At 42.8% G+C, this 21003-nt stretch overlaps 1 protein-coding gene across 1 annotated transcript in view; it reads right to left on the minus strand.

The window, feature by feature from the left end:
- Positions 1-21003, minus strand: part of STK39 (serine/threonine kinase 39) — a 301932-nt gene that overhangs the window by 178528 nt on the left and 102401 nt on the right. The window contains exons 6-8 of the mRNA XM_056110251.1: positions 10005-10114; positions 9647-9748; positions 6932-7065 (exon numbers count right to left, since the gene is read on the minus strand). Coding sequence (XP_055966226.1) covers positions 6932-7065; positions 9647-9748; positions 10005-10114 — 346 coding nt within the window. The remainder of the gene's footprint in view (positions 1-6931; positions 7066-9646; positions 9749-10004; positions 10115-21003) is intronic.

A 21003-nucleotide genomic window follows, 5' to 3' on the forward strand; every position in this document is an offset into this window, starting at 1 on the left:
ATCTTGTGTGCCATCTCTCTAGGTCAGCTGATTCAAAATCTTAGAACTGTACTTTGTTGATCAGGTGCTCAAACTCAAAATGAGAGGACTGTTTTACACTATTTAGTGTGCTTGCTATTTTAATGTACACTCTTGCAGGTGACCCACAATGTTTCTGTCCTCCAGCTATTCCTAGGTCATCCTGCCCTTTTCTCAGTAAGTATTTATTGATCATCTACTACTTGTCAGGCATGTGTAGCAACTAAAGCATTCGCAAAGACCACAAATACTGAATACCATAAATACTAGCAGATGCTCTAGGAGCGTGCAGTCAAATTCTCAGGGAAGCCTCAGAACTTTAAAACACCTGAATTGTGTTTAGGCAGAGGAAAAGGGCTAAGGAGAGAACATAGACGTATCCTAGATCTTGATCTGAGTTGAGACACAAATGTAAGAGTCACATAACTAGATATAAGGGTTGCAAAAAATGTGACAACAGCAAAAGGTTGCTGAAAGCATAATGACAAAAAAATTAATTCAAACTAGCCAGAGAATGAATCATAGGTGCTTTCCATACTGCATTAATAGCACAGCGGTAGGGTGTTCGCCTTACAAGCGGCCAACATGGCCGACCCGAGTTCGATTCCTCCGCCCCTCTCGGAGAGCCCGGCAAGCTACAGAGAGTATTTGATATGCCAAACACAGTAACAACAAAGTCTCCAATGGAGACCTTACTGGGCCCGCTCGAGCAAATCGACGATCAACGGGAGGGCCTTTACCTTTTTTTTTTTTATTTCTTAAAAAAAATCTTGAGTAGAAAATATTGAATAAGCCCAGATAAGAGAGAAACTTATACAGTTCAATTTGCATGTTTAGTACCTAATAACATTTTTTTAAATGTGTTTTTCTTAAACAAGAGAAATGCAAAATAATCTAGACCTCGAATTTTTAGTGTTGTTTTTATGGCATCAGGGATCAAGCCCAGAGCCTCATATGTATAATAAGCATATGCTCTACCACATAACCATATCTAAGGCCTAGATTTAGTTTTCAAAAGGGAAAAGGAAACCTAAGAATACTATGATGAATAAGAAATTTAAGACTGCTCTTCTCATACTCTGGCCTATTCTATCAGGATTTCCTGCCATCTGATTTCTCTGTCTCTTCCCAACTCATCACCTGGGTACTCAGTTCCTCCCCCATCTTAATGAATGTCAGTGACCTGAGAGAGCCAGAGTCCTCTAACCTGTTGTCCCCCAGCAGCAAGGAGAATGGAGTCTTGAACACCAACAACCATCCCATCCGCACCCTTTCTAGCTCTTTCACAGTACAGCCCATACTGATTTCATTCATTTCAAAACATTTCTCTATACAAAGGGCTCACCCTTGCCTTTCAGTTCAGAACCAAATTTAAATGGCCCCACTCTTCAGAGATACTCCTCCCAGGTCCTATGACTTGAATCCATGCCACCCTGTTCCTAGTACACGTCTGTCTCCCTATACTTGAATTCTGCACCAACTGTTCCTCGGAACTTCCCGCCAGGTCAGAAGCACTCCATAATAGAGACTACACACACTGTTCATCTTCTCTCTGCTGAACACCAAGCACAGACCAGAAGATCACCCTAGCTCAATTTTATTCTGTAATCAAAACTGGGATCAAAGTGATGCTACTAGACATTTGGAAACAGAACCCAACTCTGGAAGTGAGCCCCAAATTCCAAACATCTGTTCGATCAGGACTGGATATTAAAAATAAGACTCGTTTTACTTATGAAAGAAAAAAGGGAGGGGATAGTGGTAGTGTGGGCAGTCTGCACACTAGAGGCACTGAGCTGAGAAGCCAAAATGCTTCCCTCTACCCCCACACCCCTACTCCTTCTGTTCTCCAAGGACAAGTAAGGACCAATGCAGAGAGATGGCTGGGAAATGCCAGGCATACCTTAAGCTATAGCTGGGAAAACAATCCCCTTTGCCCAGCAAGGTCATTTCTATGGTAACAAAAATGTAAAGAGAGAGAGAGAGAGAGAGAGAGAGGGAGAGAGAGAGAGAGAGAGCTGCTGAGAAATGTTCTTTCTGCTCACCACTCAACCTTCAGCCACTCAGATAAAAACACATTATAATAGGAAGTAAGATCTTAATTAAGTCCTTCTTGTAAAGATTCAATTTTCATATTAAATAATAGGCTGTTTTTACTCTACACAGAACAAAATAACAGGTCCTTTCTTGTGCTCAAATTAGCTCAAGTCCATAAGCTTTGGAGTAGAATTCTACCATGCCAAAGTATTTCCAAACAGAGTATGGAAAAGTGGAACTGGAAAGAATGAGGAAAATGAGGGAGGGAAGAAAGTGAGAGAAGGTATGAAAAAAAACTGAGGTGCACATTGCCCATCTGACTTTAGTTTTTGTGTGCCTTGTTTATTTGTTTTGGTTTCCTTCCGTAGCAACCACCAGTGGCGGGTTAAATTGGAATCATCAATGCTGTTGCCTCTTAGCTGAGCACTACAGAAGAAATCGCTTGGAAAGCCAGGGATGTATTACAGAGCCTCTCAAAATTATCAAGCAAAACAATGTAGAATAAATACAAACACTGTTTTACAAGAATTGTTAATATGCAATACCAGCAACCAAAATCACGGCACCGGCTTTGAATGATTATTCAATTTTAAATCCTTAGAAACAATGTAGTAGTTTGCAAGTTCCAACATTCTTAGAAGAAAATCACTTTAACAATTCAGTTCATGCATATGGATGAACCAAAGTCCATTGAGACTTAAAACAATTTTCAAAGAATTCAGGATGAAGATGATGCTGTTTAAATAGTTTGAATAATGATCACTGTCATTTTTAACAGCTTATGGACCTCAAGCAGGGCTGCATTTCTCTCCTCACCCTTCCCCCCAAAAGAAATACTGAAGTTATTATTACTTTCTAATAAATTTGTTTATTATAAACCAAAATACCTTTTGGCTCAAAGAAATTGCTAGTTGACTTTCTATTTGCTAGCTACAGAAGACATGGAACTTATGAGTAAGAGTCATTTTTAAAAGGGAATAGCAAAATATTCAGCTATGAAGGAATTCTCCATCTAAGCGGATGTAGAACACAGACTTAAGAAAGTGAATTTGCTCCAATAAACCAGCTCATTTTACTAGGGAAAGCTCCATGAGACTCTCAAGGTTGAGAGAAAAGCTAAGCGCAGGTTGGGAGCTTTGACCAAGAGTAATAAATCTATCCTGGTCACTGCTCACCTGTAATGTTTTCTACTAATCCCACTAATTCTACCCTTTGTTACAAAAAAGGAGCTCAGCAATAGGAGTTAGTAGTTTTCAGATGATTACAAGTAGATGATCTAGATGGTCTATACACAGGAAATGAAAAAGAAATATAAATTGCTAAAAAAAAATCTTGCATTCACACCTTCAGCCCACTTGATATGGTTTTGTTTCCGCAACTCTTTTCAGTGAGTCCAAATCATACCAAAAAATGCAACTCTTTGATTCTTTCCAGTTGTTCCAAAAATGCTATTGAGTATGTAAATACAGACTACACCAGGTGGATATGAAGATATAAAGATGGGTGGCAGAGGACTCCCTTGTTAAAAAAAATAGAAACTACAAATTCATGACAGAACTGAATGTGTGAGCCTTTAAATATATAGTGAACAGCAAGTGCTCTGAGGGACACCACTACCATACACTGTAGGGAAACTATGTCACTGCAGTAACCCCGTTGGGTCTGTCACTGTCACTGTCACTGTCCTCCCATTGTTCGTCGATTTGCTCAAGCAGGCCCAGTAACACTGTGAGACTTGTTACTTGTTTTTGGAATATCGAATACGTCACGGGTATCTTGCCAGTCTTTGCTGTGAGGGCAAGATACTCTCGGTAGTTTGCTGGGCTCTCTAAAAGGGGCGGAGGAATCGAACTCTGGGTCGGCCGTGTTGGCTGCATGCAAGGCAAACGCCCTATCCGCTATGCTATCGCTCCAGCCCGCTGGGTCCATGTACACATAATCATCTCCACTTTCTCAGGCATTCCAGCCCCCATGCCCAAAGTGCTTCATCTCACCCCCATCCTTACAGCAATCCTGCGAAGTAGATTTAGATTGCATGCATAACTTAGCTTTTTGTCTGTCAAATGGGACTAAATCCTGAAGATAATAATAAAGTATATATTACCCTGAGAAAATGGGCATTCAATTAAATATTCAGATGTAGGGCAGAGGACATAAACAACATGAACAAAAAAAGAGAGGGCAGGAAATGCTCGTGGTTTCTTTTAGAATTGAAAAGCAAATTCTGTGCTTAACTCAATAAAAAAAATCTATATTTTAAAATTGCATCCTATATACTAAATGACTCAACAGTACTGTTTTGTATTTCAATTCTCACATTTCAGGTATCATTTTTCCTCCAATGTCCTCACATATATATTTTTTAATTTATTAATTTATGGAGTTTGTTTTTTAAGTTGGGGTCATTGCTAGCAGTGCTGAGGGGGTCACCAGGGCTATACCCAGTGGTGCTCAGGGGGCCTTGTGGTGCCAGGAATCAAAGTCAGGCTCCTGCACATGTTACTATCTCCCCAATCTTTCATGTGTTTTCACTGTTGCGGAGGCCACACTTGGAGCTGCCAAGGTCTTGTGTTGCTCAGAGTCACAATGCTCAAGAGCCACAATGCCCAGGAGGCCACCGGGTTTTAACCAGACCTGATAGAATAAAGGTGAGGCATGTGTTGCCAGAGGGCAAACACAAGACCTCACACATGCAAGGCACAGACTTGATCCCTCAGCCACATCGCCACTACTATGTCTTTCCTTTTTTGTTGAACAAGTGACTGGTAGGACAAGAAGATGGCTTCAAGGAACAGAGGACATGTTTTACACTCGGGAGGCCTGGATTTGCTTCCATTGGGCTGACCCACTGAGCACATACCAGGAGCCAGTAGTACCGAAGGAGTATCCAAGATGTGGCTCTTCCACTCCCCCCCCCCCCACAAAAAAAGTGCCACTTGGGAAAGTTTATGTACCATTAGCACTCTGTTAGCAAGGGCAAATGCAAAGTAGTGAGGATAGACTATGTTAGGGGAAAATGTCTATAAGAAACCTTTAAACCACTCATACTTTATAACTCAATAGTTGTGTTACTAAAAATGTGCTCTGACGAAAAGACTGTAAAAATTCAAATGTAGGGCATATGGCTCTGCTCTAAAATATTTTTTGGAGGGGGAGCAATGGTAACCTGATATTTAAGCTTATGCAATGGATAAAATATTGAAATATTTAGGATTATCAATAAAAAAGATTAATAAATATATCATATAATAATATAATCTATTTAACCCAAATTACAAATCTCCTTAAAAAGTATGCTATTTATCATTAAGTATACCAACAGCTCTATAGAATCCTTTTCTGAATGCAAAATTCTGTGACGATACAAATCACCACCACTAGGTGGAATCTCAGCTAGTTCTGGAACTACAAACGACTTCAGTAAACCTTGAACTGAATAGTACTTCTCTCACTGGACAAGTCTATAGGAGGGAGGAGGGGGTCAAATACTGTTTCCTTATTGATGCCAAAAGTTTCTGTTTGGAGATGACACCGAATAATAAGGCAAAGCAAACAAGTGTTGCACAACATAATCAGAATCTAAGAGTATTTCCTGCAAAAAGACATTTAAAGAAGTAATCTCTGTGAGAGAGAAAAGTAACTTCAGAAGAGAAAGCAGCCCTATCCATCAAATATAAAGGGCAAGTGAGATGTAGAGCAGAAATTAGCTTGAGTCATGACAAAACAATTATTCCTTTTACCATAAATAATGTCAAGATTCCTCATAGCAAACTCCCTCTATACCAGTCTCCACGAGAAAAGTGGCTGAGATGGAAAAATATTCAAGACAAAGATTAAACTGCAAAGGGGCAAAGAGTGCAGGCAGGAATGCAAAAAATAAAATAATGGAAATTGCATTCAACCTACGGAAGGGCAGGCTACTCCAGCAGAAGGTCACTGAGTAAAGCAGGGTGGTGAAGAGTTCCCGAAGAAAGTCAGTTTTTACATTTTCAACTGTCAGTATCAAATTGGACCTGTGGGTGGATGAACGGAGATGCTCACTTCTCAAGGGCCTCTGCCAGGCTGTGATTTGTGCTCACTGTTCGTTGGCAGCCTCTGTGTCACACACACTACCAGATCTATAAAGGGACAGCATGTATGTAGCCAGGCAAACCCTGTGTGTAGTTCACACCATGCACATTCTCCATTTCATGATAAAGAACACTGCACTGGGCTCCATTATCACTACCCAGGATATCTGAAAGTCACAGAAATCAAGAAGGAAGAAACAAAGTCCAAAATCAGACTCCAGTGAAGGGCAATAACTCAAGAAGGAGAGGTAACACTAAAATTAATTTAAAACTATTTGCTTCTGTTTATATGATGAATCTTTCTAACGTAAAAATCTTAATCTTCTTTACTGATAATCTTTGAAACAGCACAAACAACTTGTTCTGCAACTAAAAGGAAGCTCATGCAAAATTCAATAGCTCTGCCTGGTTTAGACTGGAGCTAGCAGGATATTCAAATCCTGAGAGGTCAGCTCAACCTACACAGCGCAGAATATTAGCTTAGCTTCAGAGTACACCACTGCCTGGAACTTCTGATTTCTGTTTTACTTCACTTCCTTTGATGAGCGCCCACACCTAACAAGCACAGTGAATCCCATTAATGCAAAAAATTTTCCCTCTGCCTCTGCCTTGTCCTCATTCACTTCTCCCCCTCCTGGACCCACATTGTCTTGCACAAACAGGCTGGGAATCTGGGGACCTGAGCAGGATTTCCCGTGAACTAGAACTACCTTCCAGGTGTCCTCACACAGCCTTACCCCATCTACAAACACAGCTTTGTCATGGCTCAAACCAGGTCATTAACTCATCCACCAAGACTGACATACCTTTTGGAAGGATCTTTCTGGAGACATAGTGAAAGCAATTTTCTAAAGGACTTGCCATACTTTTTCATCATTTCTTTATCCTCAACTCCTGTTTCTAAAGTGGGTGGGTCATTCTGCAAAGTCAACATTAATACCTGCAGCAGAAACAAACAAGAAAGCAGAAGCTCAGCACAGCGATGGCTACATTTCAGTTTTTAATTTTTCTTTCTTGTGATTCTAGGTACAAATGTTCTTCCTCATAATTTTACCCCTCCATAAATTGGTGTATTGAAAAATAAATATTCATTTCCTTTTGGAAATCTGTTCATGTGCCCTATAACCTTTTTGTTAATCTATTGACAGAACTTAAAAAAATAAGATTGCTCCCCAGGTTAAGAATGATCTCCCATTGCAACCAGAACAGAGTTTCCTGGGAACAGGCTATAACACAGGCTGCCCAGGCACGGAGCTTCATGTGTTCAGTACAGGCTGGGGCTCTGGCTATGGAAGGGGGTGGTGGAGGAGAGAAAGGGGGGTCAGAACAGCAGTGAACCTTCGTGTGTACAGGTCATTCATTAGGAGGGAACCCACTGTACTCAAAGCTTCTGCAACACCCTAAATATAAAGCCACAAAATACCAGGTGATAAAACCTAAACTCGATTTTTTTCTCAAGCTACATAACATATATTTAAAAAACTGCTAAAAGGCTTGGCAGTTTGATGTCTGTTTCAGTCAGACATCAAAAGATAGGCAGAATACAACTAGGTCCCTCCCTAAAGCCCGTAGCGAGCAAAAGGCCATGCTGCTTTCAGAGAGGGACAAAATAAAACACACAAAGTAATCAAATACAAGAAGATAAAAGTTCTACTCTCAAACTAATATAAAAATTATTAGCTTTAAAAAAAATAGAACTTGGAAGTAAACTATTGACCTATAACATGAATAACCCTCACTATGCATAAATCAGATGTAATTTATGCAAATGCTATACATGCCAAGACTCTTCCAAAGACTTTCAGATGTGTGAATAGATGAAGGATTAAAGTGACAGTTTATTATTTGTGGAGGATAATAGCCAGCAGCAGAAAGTGGGGGGGACTGGGAAGGCTGCAGAAAGGGCATTCAGGACTCCAGGCTGGGATCAGCCTGCGTTACTCTGGGTTCAGGGGGGAAACACTAAAGAGTCGGGAAAGAGGGGAAAGAATAAAAATAAAACAAAATCAGGATGGGAACAAAATAGCCTTCTGAGTTACCTGAGTGCTTTTCCTCTTTAGAGTCAATTAACTGTCTATACCTTAATGTTAAACTTTCTAATAAAATCAGGTATGTATATGAACAACTCCCACAAAATAAGAAATGAGTATAGAAATATATGATAAAAAAAAAAAACGAGGGACCAGAGAAACAGTACTGAGATTAAGGCTCTGGTTCAAATCTGCACATGGTTGGTCTCCTGAGCACTGCCAGGTATGACCCCTGAGCTGAGTCAGATATAACTTCTGAACACAAAGGAGGTGTGGCAAAACACACACACACAAACACACACACACAAAATAGCAATCAACTCTAAAATCTTAACAAGGACTGCCTGTATTTGATGAGATTATTGATGAGTATTTTTGTCTTTATTCTTGTTTGTACTTCCAAACTTCTACACCAAGAATGTGTTACTTTTCAATCAGTTAAAAGTATTTAACTTAAAAAAAATTTAAGGTGTTTTTAAATATTTCTAAATATTCCAGATATTTTCCTAGAGAAAAGTCAAAACAAATATGCACAATATTCTCTATACAAAATTGAGTTTGCACTCAATTATTTACATCTCAAAAAAAATCTAGCTGGGTAAAATAACCTATGTATTATACTCTCAGAACTATAAGAAATAATGATATAAAGTAGCTTTTAAAAATATAAAAACATATGAGAACTATATCCAAATGTATGTTATTTTTTAAAATCACAAGGCTCTCTTTTATCAGCTGAGCCATGAGGGGCTGGGAAAAAATCTCAAAGGACTGGAGCACATGCCCAGCATGTACAAGGCCAGAGCCAGAGCTTGATTCCTGCTACCCTGGCAACCTCCCCCCCGCCACACACACACCCTCCACCCAAACCCTCAGGCCTAGCCCTGATGGCCCCTGAGTGATGGTCAATGAACTATATGATCACCTATCCAGACAGTCATCTATCACCACAGCTGTCCCCTGAGCACTGCTTGGGAGTCACCCAGTGTGAGAGATGGGGGAGGGCAAGGAAATTAGATGAGTCATCAATATAGTGGGAACAGAGATGAATTCTCATAAACCATTTTCTTTTTGTTTAAAATAAAAAAAAGAGAGGGAGTATGAATGTTTGGGAAGTTCAACTGGAAAACTGCTATCACCCTAATCTATTTTCAGATTTTCCTGAGAGCAGGGGTGGGAGTGCTGGTTTTCTACTATCAAAAGGGTAATGGCCTGCATTTGTCATAGCTATCAACCTCCAGGGACCAAGCTGATCACATGTGTCAGCCAGCTCTGTGCCAAGAAAGAAATCAAACTCCAATGCCTGGAAATGCACTACTTCTGTCCTATTCTGTCCCCTGAGAAAATAAAACATTCAAACCAGCCACATGCTTCCATTAATTCTCCTCAGGTTTAAGCAGGGGGGAAAAATGACCATGTTTAAAAGAACTGCAGAAGAGATTCCATTAAATCATATTTTAAACCCGACATATGATTTCCAAGAGTAATTACTTTCATAGGAGGATATTTGTGATAAGGCGCTGCTCCTGTTGCTAGCTCAATGGCAGTTATTCCAAAGCTCCACATGTCAGCCTTGAAGTCATAGCCTCTCACCTAAGGAAGGAATCAGGAAAAAAACACAGTTACTTAGCCGGCATGTTCTACGTCATATAGTCCGTGTTGTGTCAGAAGTTCACCACTGCATCCGTACAATTTTAACTTTATATGCTAAGGAGTCCCAGCAGTCAAGAATTAAATCTTAGCTACATGGTTCATTCTAATGAAATGAGTGTTCTGAATGAAATGTCAGTGCATGAGTGATATGTGTTGCTACTCTATACCAATCAAAACAACCCTTTCTTTTCTTTACCTGTTCCATGACTTCAGGGGCCATCCAACACGGGGTACCAACAAAGGTTTTTCTTACTTTATTTCGGGTAACATCACCCCCTGTTGCTAAGAATGCACTTACCCCAAAATCTGAAAGGGAAAAAAAATATTTTATGTAAAACATTATTGCTTTTAAGTTCTGACTTGATGAACAGCTCTTCCTACTGAGCCGTGCAATGACGAGAAATCATTCCAAACATGTTCCTGGAAATCTCTCAGGTATAGCAAGGTGACCCTACCATCTGCCATCCCCTATACTTTAGAATTGGAAAACCCACCAGTTCCAAAGTTCAGCATGTCAAATTCTACTTTCTCCTGTTAAAGGTATCAAAAGTCATAACTGATCATAAGGGATTTCATAATATATACATGTATATATAAACCTATTTCCATGTGGTATAGTTTTTTTTTCACAGTTTTCTTTATTATTATTTTCTAGCCTTCAATTCCACAACATTGTTTGGAATGTTCCTTTTCTAAAAAAAAATGAAGGATGAATAATATCCTGTTGTCTACATTCCCATGTCTAAATAGTGCTCTCTAACCCATTAGCTGAAGTCCTAATGGTAAATCCACAAAGCCAGGTACATAAACCTGACAAGTCAAGGTTTGCCCATATGTAGCAACTGACACAAAAGAAGAGCTCTGTCAGCAAAGATTGTTTTGTTTTGTTATTCTAATGTTTGCTCATGGGGTAATTTCTATGGGTATAAATGGGATGGCTTGTAGAATTAAATAATACTCTTAACATCCATTATATACTAGACATTCTTTTTATGAGCCCATAGATTAACGAGGCAAACTATATATAAATAAGTTAATATAAGCAAAAACAATTTTTATATGACAGTAGAAAGAGGAACGAATACACCAACTGGTTATTGACACATGCATTTCTGCTCACATTTTTACTAACGATTAAAATCAGTTAATAAGTTAAAGAACCAACTTCTGAGGGTTAGTATAGATCTCATAGTAAGAGCCAAGTCAAGAACAGCTTAATGGTAACCAAGCAAATAGTAATTTAAAAAACGGTAGCCAAACGCTCAAAAACACCACAGTGGAGTGCATATTTATGAGCCCTGTCAAATTGCTTTCATATAATTCTTCTTTACTCAGCTTTTTTGTTGACTGCCAGCATGGCAGCAATTACCAAAGAACATTGTGGAGTACAGACTAAGGTCAAAAGTGTAGTATTAGCATTTGCTTTAGGTTTACGATATTCAGTTATGCAATAACATTGGGTCTAAGATGGAATATGTTAGCTGTTTCATGTTATTTACATTTAAATTTACTCAACCCCCAACAGGACTTCAACCACAAGTAAAAGAAATAGAAACTGACAAATGGTGTCTTTGTTCCAGTGACTACTCTCATGCTACCTCTGAGCAAAAGCAAACCTTTAAGTGGCTAATTTAATTTGCACGCGTGTGCCAAATTCCAAAACTCTTTGAATTCTTATACTGCAGTATAAGAATTTCAGAAAACTGAAAGCCTTGTGAAAAGAGATCTGGAGAACCAGTGAACCAGTCTCCTGTTTGGAAGTAGGAGATATATTTCATTCTCTTACAGAGAGCAAGGAAAATTAATCACCTGTAAACATTCACTATAATCAGTTAAGGGAGAAGAGAGTAGGTTAAGGCTTTCAAAAGTTTATTTCAGTACACCTTATATTTCTGAAAGGAACTTTAAAAGTGAATCTAACATTTTAATGCTATTAAAATAACCTTGCAGTAACAATATTAAATAAGTATGCATTATTCAGAAATAAGTAAAGCTGTAGGATAAAACTTGTTTTAAGAAAAAATAGATGCGCGCCACCAAGCCTGCCCGGAGGGGGAAGGGCGTTGACCGGCCCGCCCGCTCCTCTCTGGAAAGAAAGATGGCGGCCGCACGGGAGCCTTGTGGAAAGCGGGTTTGAGCCGGGCTCGGGGAAGCGGCAGGGACCTCATGGGAAGGGGAGCTTTGTGGGCCGTCCCCCACGCCCCACCGAGGTCGCCGGCTGCCCCCCACGAGCGGCTCTCCGGCACGGCCACGGCCCCGGAGGCACAAGGACTTAGCACAGAGAACCAGCCGCTTGGAGCAGAAAAGCAAATGGACTTGTGTTGATGCGCGCCACCAAGCCTGCCCGGAGGGGGAAGGGCGTTGACCGGCCCGCCCGCTCCTCTCTGGAAAGAAAGATGGCGGCCGCACGGGAGCCTTGTGGAAAGCGGGTTTGAGCCGGGCTCGGGGAAGCGGCGGGGACCTCATGGGAAGGGGGGCTTTGTGGGCCGTCCCCCACGCCCCACCGAGGTCGCCGGCTGCCCCCCACGAGCGGCTCTCCGGCACGGCCACGGCCCCGGAGGCACAAGGACTTAGCACAGAGAACCAGCCGCTTGGAGCAGAAAAGCAAATGGACTTGTGTTGATGCGCGCCACCAAGCCTGCCCGGAGGGGGAAGGGCGTTGACCGGCCCGCCCGCTCCTCTCTGGAAAGAAAGATGGCGGCCGCACGGGAGCCTTGTGGAAAGCGGGTTTGAGCCGGGCTCGGGGAAGCGGCGGGGACCTCATGGGAAGGGGGGCTTTGTGGGCCGTCCCCCACGCCCCACCGAGGTCGCCGGCTGCCCCCCACGAGCGGCTCTCCGGCACGGCCACGGCCCCGGAGGCACAAGGACTTAGCACAGAGAACCAGCCGCTTGGAGCAGAAAAGCAAATGGACTTGTGTTGATGCGCGCCACCAAGCCTGCCCGGAGGGGGAAGGGCGTTGACCGGCCCGCCCGCTCCTCTCTGGAAAGAAAGATGGCGGCCGCACGGGAGCCTTGTGGAAAGCGGGTTTGAGCCGGGCTCGGGGAAGCGGCAGGGACCTCATGGGAAGGGGGGCTTTGTGGGCCGTCCCCCACGCCCCACCGAGGTCGCCGGCTGCCCCCCACGAGCGGCTCTCCGGCACGGCCACGGCCCCGGAGGCACAAGGACTTAGCACAGAGAACCAGCCGCTTGGAGCAGAAAAGCAAATGGACTTGTGTTGATGCGCGCCACCAAGCCTGCCCGGAGGGGGAAGGGCGTTGACCGGCCCGCCCGCTCCTCTCTGGAAAGAAAGATGGCGGCCGCACGGGAGCCTTGTGGAAAGCGGGTTTGAGCCGGGCTCGGGGAAGCGGCGGGGACCTCATGGGAAGGGGGGCTTTGTGGGCCGTCCCCCACGCCCCACCGAGGTCGCCGGCTGCCCCCCACGAGCGGCTCTCCGGCACGGCCACGGCCCCGGAGGCACAAGGACTTAGCACAGAGAACCAGCCGCTTGGAGCAGAAAAGCAAATGGACTTGTGTTGATGCGCGCCACCAAGCCTGCCCGGAGGGGGAAGGGCGTTGACCGGCCCGCCCGCTCCTCTCTGGAAAGAAAGATGGCGGCCGCACGGGAGCCTTGTGGAAAGCGGGTTTGAGCCGGGCTCGGGGAAGCGGCGGGGACCTCATGGGAAGGGGGGCTTTGTGGGCCGTCCCCCACGCCCCACCGAGGTCGCCGGCTGCCCCCCACGAGCGGCTCTCCGGCACGGCCACGACTCCAGGGCACAGAAATCAATCTCTTAACTAGCTAACTTTTAATAGAAATTCTTCCAGGGTCAATAAGTAAAATAGCAGAAATTCAAAACCGCGCGGCCGCTATCGCGGCCGCGCGACATCATTTTATTCTTAAACCAAGTTCTAGAAAGCAAATCATTTCACAACGCTGTTTCAGCATGTCTGATGGGGGGGGGGGGGGGTGGGTCGTAAACTCTAAACAATAATTGTGCATCTTCTATCGAAATAATCTATCTAGTCAAAGTAGATAGAGTATTAACTAGAACTCATCTGCCTCATAAGAATTGGGAGGGGTGGGAGGTGGGGGTCTATTGGGGTTCGGGGTTAAAAATGAGTATTGGTAAAGGGAAATGTGTTCGGTATCTACATGACTGAGACCTAAACCCGAAAGCTCTGTAACTTTTCCCACAGTGATTCAATAAATAAATAAATTAAAAAAAAAAAAAAAAAAAAAAAAAAAAAAAAGAAAAAATAGATTGTGTTAATGCCATTGAACTGATCCTACACCCCAAATTCTTCTTCAAGAAAGATGCAGGGATTTTAAAAGAGATATAGAGACTCTAAAAATGTAGTTAACATTATTTTTTTAATTCCTGAAAAATACCACCTGACTACATTTGACCTTTCTAAAGCTGCAAAGACAGTAAAGAAAGATGCACAGCATCCATTCAATACCAACAATACCCCTTCAATGTCTCTTTCATGATGTGCATATTTATTCATAGCCTGCACTTAGAACACTCACTTTAAAGTAATAAGCAGATGGTTAACCATCTTTAAAACTCAGAGCAAAAATTCCAGAAGCAGAAAACCAACCTTAATACCCCCTCTTCCTTATGACAACAGAATAAATACACAATTTGCTCCTGTGTGTGGCTGATAGGTACATACAGAAAGATTTGTATGTGCCGAGAAACAGGATATTTGACCCAAGTACACAGTGTACTTCTGTAAACAGGAAAATTAGTATATTTTGTCGAGACGGCTCGCAGATGACAGTGCGAGAAGGGTGAAAGGCAGCCTTGTTTCTAAAGGCTACAGCTATACAGCCAAAGGGAGCGCTGCCAGCTACACGGGGGTCAGAGCATTGAACAGTTCTCTGGCAACAGGGAATCAAAGGCTGCACACACCGTTGGCTCGTCCCTCTTCACAGTCCAGGAATAAGCACATCTCAGAGCAGAGGGAAGGCTGTGCTCCCAGTAACCAACAGGCACCAACATCTTCTGATTCCTTCTACCTCTTTGCATCCCACTGCCACTGCGTTGGCCGGTCCATATACATCCCAAGGGAACTAAGAGTCCTGTAGTTGCCTCTTAAGTTACCACCTCCCTGCTTTCCCCAGATTCCTGCACTATTGACCTAGCCTTTCTGTCACCTGAAGAGGTCTTTTAAAAGCTGGGATTAATATACACAATAGAATACTCTGCTGTCCTGAGGAAAGATGAAATCATGCAACGTACTACAACTTGGATTGAACTGCAGGACTTCAGGGTAAGTGAAATAAGTCAGAAGAACAAGGACAAACACCCAATGTTCTTACTAATCTGTAGTACACAGAGTAACATGTTGAGGGAATGGAAGGTATCAAATGTATCATTGGCTCTAGATTAGATAAACAGGGAGCTGGAGCAATAGTACAGTGAGTAAGGTGCTTGTCTTCCACACAGCTGACCTGGATTTGATCCCTGGCACCCCATATGCTTGTCCAAGCTCTGCCAGGTGTGATCTCTGAGAATAGAGCAAAGAGTAAACCTTGAGTACTGTCTGGTGTAAAACCCAAATAAATATATATTTTTTGAAGTTTTAAAAGATTAGAGAAACAAAACTACCAGAAAGGGGGCTGGAGAGATACTGGAGTAAGGAGGGTGTCTGACTTGCCTGAGACTGATCCAGGTTCAATCTCTAGCATCCCACACAGTCCCATGAGCCCATCAGGAGTGATTTTTGAATGCAAAGTCAGGAGTAACCCCAGGTGCTCTTGAGCACCACCGGATTTGGCTCAAGAGCAAAACAAAAACAACAACAACAACAACAAAAATACCAGAAAGTAGAGAACTAGAGAGGGGTAAGCAAGAAGTGGTAGTTATGGAGGTAACAGAGAGCAAAAGGGACTTGGAATTCTCTGTGGTTTAGAGCTATCTGTATCTGCCCAAACCGCTAGGTGCAATACTATAGTAGTCATGGGACCCAAACTATAACAATTAAACTTAAAAATTTGTCTTCAAGGAGATAGGCAAGGGGTGGAGGTGCGGGGATGAGAGGAAACCTGAATCACTAGTGGAGGATATGGACAATAGCGGTGGAATTGAAACTGGGACATTGTATACCTGAAACTCTATTGTCAACATCTTTGTAAATCACCACTGTCTAAACAAAAATGTTATAAAAATAAAGCAGGGACATAAATACCCCCTGAGATATAGTCGAAGCCCTCTATCTAATCTGCAAATGTGATCCCCTTCCCTATCTCACTCTTCTTACTATTCTAATTCAGACCTTGAGCTCCTTCACAACCTGTAGTAACAGTTCTAGCAAGCCCAGAGGAACAGTTTAGCGTGCCTGTCTTGCAAGCAAATGATCCGAGTCCAAATCCCAGGTGTTCCATAAATATGGAGCAATATCCTAGCAGCTTGGCTCTCTATGACTCCAGGTGACAGACCTGAAAGTGATTTTCAGTGTACCACAGTCAAGTTTGTGTGCACCACCAAAATGTGTGTGACCCCAGTGAGTAGCCCAACTAAAAAGATGGACTATGGCCACAGAGGAATGACCACCGACAAACATGTTTGTGAGCACCACAAGAACCCACAAGTGTCACAACCATAATCTGTGTGTCTCAACTAAGGATGCAGCAAATGTATGTCAGCACCGCAACTAACAGTACACACCCAAGTGTGTGATAGCCACCACCTGCCACCCGGGTCACCGCAGCAACATCAACAATGGAAAAAAGGAAACAGAAGGGGATTAAAAAAAACAATAATTAATTAAACTTTTTTTTTAAGTGGCATCTAGAGAAGACACGTGTGGAAGGTCAAATGCCCTGCCACACTGGCTGTGTAGAAGCAGAGGAGTTGGGACCATATAATAATTCTGAAAGTACTCTGCATCCGCATGGGTCTTGAACTGGGCCTTGAAGATGAAGTTACGGTTGGAAGAGACAAGCCTGATAGGAAATGGCATTCCAGACAAAGAAACAGCATGAGTGAAGCACAAGTGCTGAGCCAAGAAGAAAAACTGTCTGACAGCTGCAAGGGTCAAAAACTCAAATGCCAACGGGAGCCAGCAGAGATTGAGAGCATTGGAATGGCAGTATGACTCCAAAGAGGCTCTCGCCACTCTCTCTGTGTCAGGAGCAGCAGGGATGGGCGTCTCCCGGAGCCAGACTCCACCCTCAGTGCTCCTACGTCTGAAGCAGATGTCTGCTATTCAGCAGCAAAAGATCATTTCCCCAGAGAACCCAGTTTACGCTGCTCCCAATTTTCCCAGGATCTTGATGTAAAAACCTCACTTTTCTATTATTGTTCACAATGAGTTCACGTCAAAAAAAAAATTATACTCATAAGGAAAAGCAACTCTCCCTCCATGATTCTGCCTGTGAAACTAGTCCACCAACTGCATTACAGAGTCTAAATTTACCTAAAGCTCTTCCACATACACCATGAAAAATTGTATTTGTGAGACAACCACCCAGGTGGTCAGCTGGCAATGTGACCTAGAATGCAGAGGAGGGGAGGGCAGGGGAGGGCAATGGGTTTCTGGTCACATTTGATGCAGGATGCTGGAGGCAGCTGTCACAAGTATTTCTGTCTCGGCATAGATATCTAGGAGGAGGTGAATGCCTAAGAGGGATTATTATCCAGGGGAAAGAGTGACTGCTGACAGGCATGATACATGTTAGGCATCAGTTTTCACAGGTCAAAGGAAAGGAGTCAATGTGTACACTACACTACATTTACTACATTTACAACATTTACTGTTAGAAAAAGGTAAACTTTTAGCCTGTAAACCCAATTTTCAGAACAATTGTATGATTTCTAGTAAAACTATTTGTATTTTTAACCAGCAGTTTGACTATTTGCTATTATTCAAGAAAAATTTCCCAGGCTACAGAGATATACAGTGGGTAGGATGTGTGTTTGACATGAGCTGACCCACCCAGGTTCAATCCTTGGCACCCTATATTGTTCTCCCTGTGCCCAACCAGAAGTGATCCCTGAGTACAGAATCAGGAGTAAATTCTGAGCACTGCCAGGTATGGCCCCCAAAAAAGAAAAATTTCTTTGAATTTCCTAGTGTATACACACACACACATACACACACACACATATATATGTATATGCATATATATATATGGAAAAGGAAACATCTATGGAGTTGCTTGTACTAAAAAATAAATACAAAATAAAATGCAGTAGGATTTTTGTATAACTTATTTTTCATGATTCAAAAAAAATAAAACACACACACACATATGCATATACATATATATATATGTATGTATGTATATATCCAGCCAGGCCCAATGTAAGTGAAATATCTAACCAGTTTGGATTCTAGATGCCAAGTACCAGGTCACAGCATCTGGAATCTTGGAATCTGCTTCAAATTTGTCATTCACCTGGAAGGACAGGGTGTGGAAATTTTTTTGAATTTACAGAATAAACCATGAGATATCTTGAGGGTCTTGTTGGTTTGCTAATGAATGGCAAAATTTGGCCAGCTGATATTTTATTTCCTTAAAACCTGGGAGTGATATTGTTAGATCAGTTGCCAACCCTGGCCTACCTCAAACAACAGTATCTAGTAATATCTATGGAAAGACACATGACTTGTACATGAAGGGAAAAAGCCAGATCATTCAATGCTTGAGTAACAGAGTTGATATTTGAGTGTTCTGAGCTTTCTTAAAATACATTTGAAGTGTGTTACAAAAGACAGGAATTTCTTAGGCCTCCAAGTAATAGGGTGGGGGTCTGAGACAGCAGTTCCTTGCCAGAAGCAACTTCTTGGTCCCTTGGTCACCATCCAGAAAATCCAGAAGCAATGAGATTTCTGAGGATCCCAACCATGTCTGAGCACTAGGCAAGGGAAGCTATACCTGATCCAATGAATACCTTGGATTAGTGTTGTTCTCTCTTGGGAAAAAGAAAATTGGAGGAAAGCGTAGTTCAGGAACAGGAACTACGGAGAAAGAGAAACAGCCATAGCCCTGGAGTAACATAAACAGAGAAATGAATAGGATTAGGCAGATACTTAAGAAATTCTGATACTCTGTGGATAATGGAATTAAGAGGAAGAAACAAACAGAAATGATTAAACAACTTAGACAAAGACCACTTAGGAAGTCACTGTGAATCTGAAAACAATCCAAAGTCTGTCCACAGAGGCTTCTTCACTAAGCCATAGTTCTCTTTTGGGGAAAACCCAGTACATTTTCTGTACTTCAAGAAAACACAACATGGAATCAATAGGGTTAATACGCAGCTCCTCCCTGAGCTTCCCTAAGCAAAGATCTAGTTGTATATCCAGCACAGAAAAACTAATTTTGGATTCTCTGGTTGATCCGAAATGTCATATTTATATCATCCAAACAATACTTTCATAATTTGGTCTGGGTCCCAATCTAGTTTTGTTCCTTTCTCATGAGAGACTCAAGACTTTGTTGATCAATTTGAAATGTACTTCTGAACACTCAGCAGCATGGAGAGAGCCAACAACCAGCCTTCCCATTCCCACAGGTTTCCTTAAAATGTTACACTGGCTTGACCCAATAGATAGGAAAGTGGACAGGGCACTAGCCTTCACACTGCCAGTTGCATAGGTTTGATCCCCAGCACCACGCATGGTCACCCAAGTCCCATCAGGACTGAACCCTGAGCACAGAGCTAGAAGTAAACCCTAAATCCCACTGGGCATGCTTCCTCCCCTACCAATAATAATAATAATAATGTTACACTGCAATATTGGGCGAATAAGGAAGCATGGAAAGACTTGATTTAAATGATGCTCACTCTACCTTAAGAGGTGTAAAACAGAAGCAAGCACTTTATTAATTCTTTCAATGCACACAATGAGCAGCTGCTTTGTTCTGCTTCTGTTGTTTCACTTAATCACTTAATCACTTAACTTCCCGTTAGTCGTCGATTTGCTCGAGCGGGCGCCAGTAACGTCTCCATTTGTCCCTGTCGCGTGCTAGTGTAGCCCAATGGCATCTCTTCGCTCCGGGAACATGGAGGGCCTCAAACCGATCGTTCATGATCTTGACAAAGAAGTCTGTTGTTTCAATGGCAGCATATGTGTCCCTGGGACAGAGCCCAACTACTGCAGCAAACAGGGACTGTGCACAAGGGTGTCCAGTGTCCCTAGCTTCCACACTATGGGACTCACAGGACTCTGATTCAGACACAATCCTGGCCTTCTGCTAGGAGGTAACACAGGAAAACATGACAGTAATTTGAACTGTGTGAAGATTGCATGACCTACACTGAAAGAAGAGAAGACACTGGCTAACTCACCCAACAATGCCACACTCAAACTAAGGGCATCATCCCAGGTGACTGGTAATTCCCAGGTGCCTTTTCCTGCTGGTTTTCTTGATGAACATAAAAAAAGCATTGTTAGGGAGAGTCACACTAGAGGTAAAAGAGTTAGAGGTCTTTTTCTTCCAACTAAATCCAGCCTCCTGATTCAGATTCATCTTCATAAAACACAGCTTTGACCATAATACTCACTGAACAAAATCCTACAAACGAAACACCAGGAGAATTCCATCTCAAGCTTCCCCCAGCCCTGGCCCAAGCCCCAATTCACTCGCATCTCAGTATCTCAGGCCCTAATTTGGGTACGGAGACCCAGGGGCTTCCTGGGTTCTGTCTTTCTAGCTGCAAAGCTTACCCAATTATCACACACTTTAGCAGAATGCTGAAAGCTCCTTTCCCTGACCAAATTGCCATATCTCAATTTTATCGTTTTAATGCATAATTAAACCCAGCCTTTCCAAGCCAGCTTTCCTGCTTGTTTTATTTTTGCTTTTAAATGTACAATAGGAATAATTTTTGGTCTCCTGGAGTCTTGCCATCTTCAGGGAGTCATCAGACCTCCAGGCACTGAGAGTCAAGTCTCAATGAAAACAATGGGCCAGGGTTCCCTATCTGCCCCCATCCCGGGCCTGCTGGGGATCCTGCAAGCCGTGGCAGGAGAGATCATGACTAGAGGTGGCAGAGGGGGCACCTCTGTTCTCCAGGTGCAGGCTCAGCGGAACTCAGCCCACAAAGAGCAACCAAAATGGTCCAAAGCCTAGGCATTCGTGACTGGATGTGGTGGGGATGAGGCCATGACTTAAAGGGCTGGTGTTCAAGCTTTGTATGAGGCATCTCAGGCTTGATCCCTGGCACTGAAAGGACTCCCGCAATGCAGAAACAAAGGGCAC

The sequence above is a fragment of the Sorex fumeus genome, unplaced genomic scaffold, assembly GCF_029834395.1.
Source record: "Sorex fumeus unplaced genomic scaffold, SorFum_2.1 ptg000009l, whole genome shotgun sequence".
NCBI lineage: Eukaryota > Metazoa > Chordata > Mammalia > Eulipotyphla > Soricidae > Sorex > Sorex fumeus.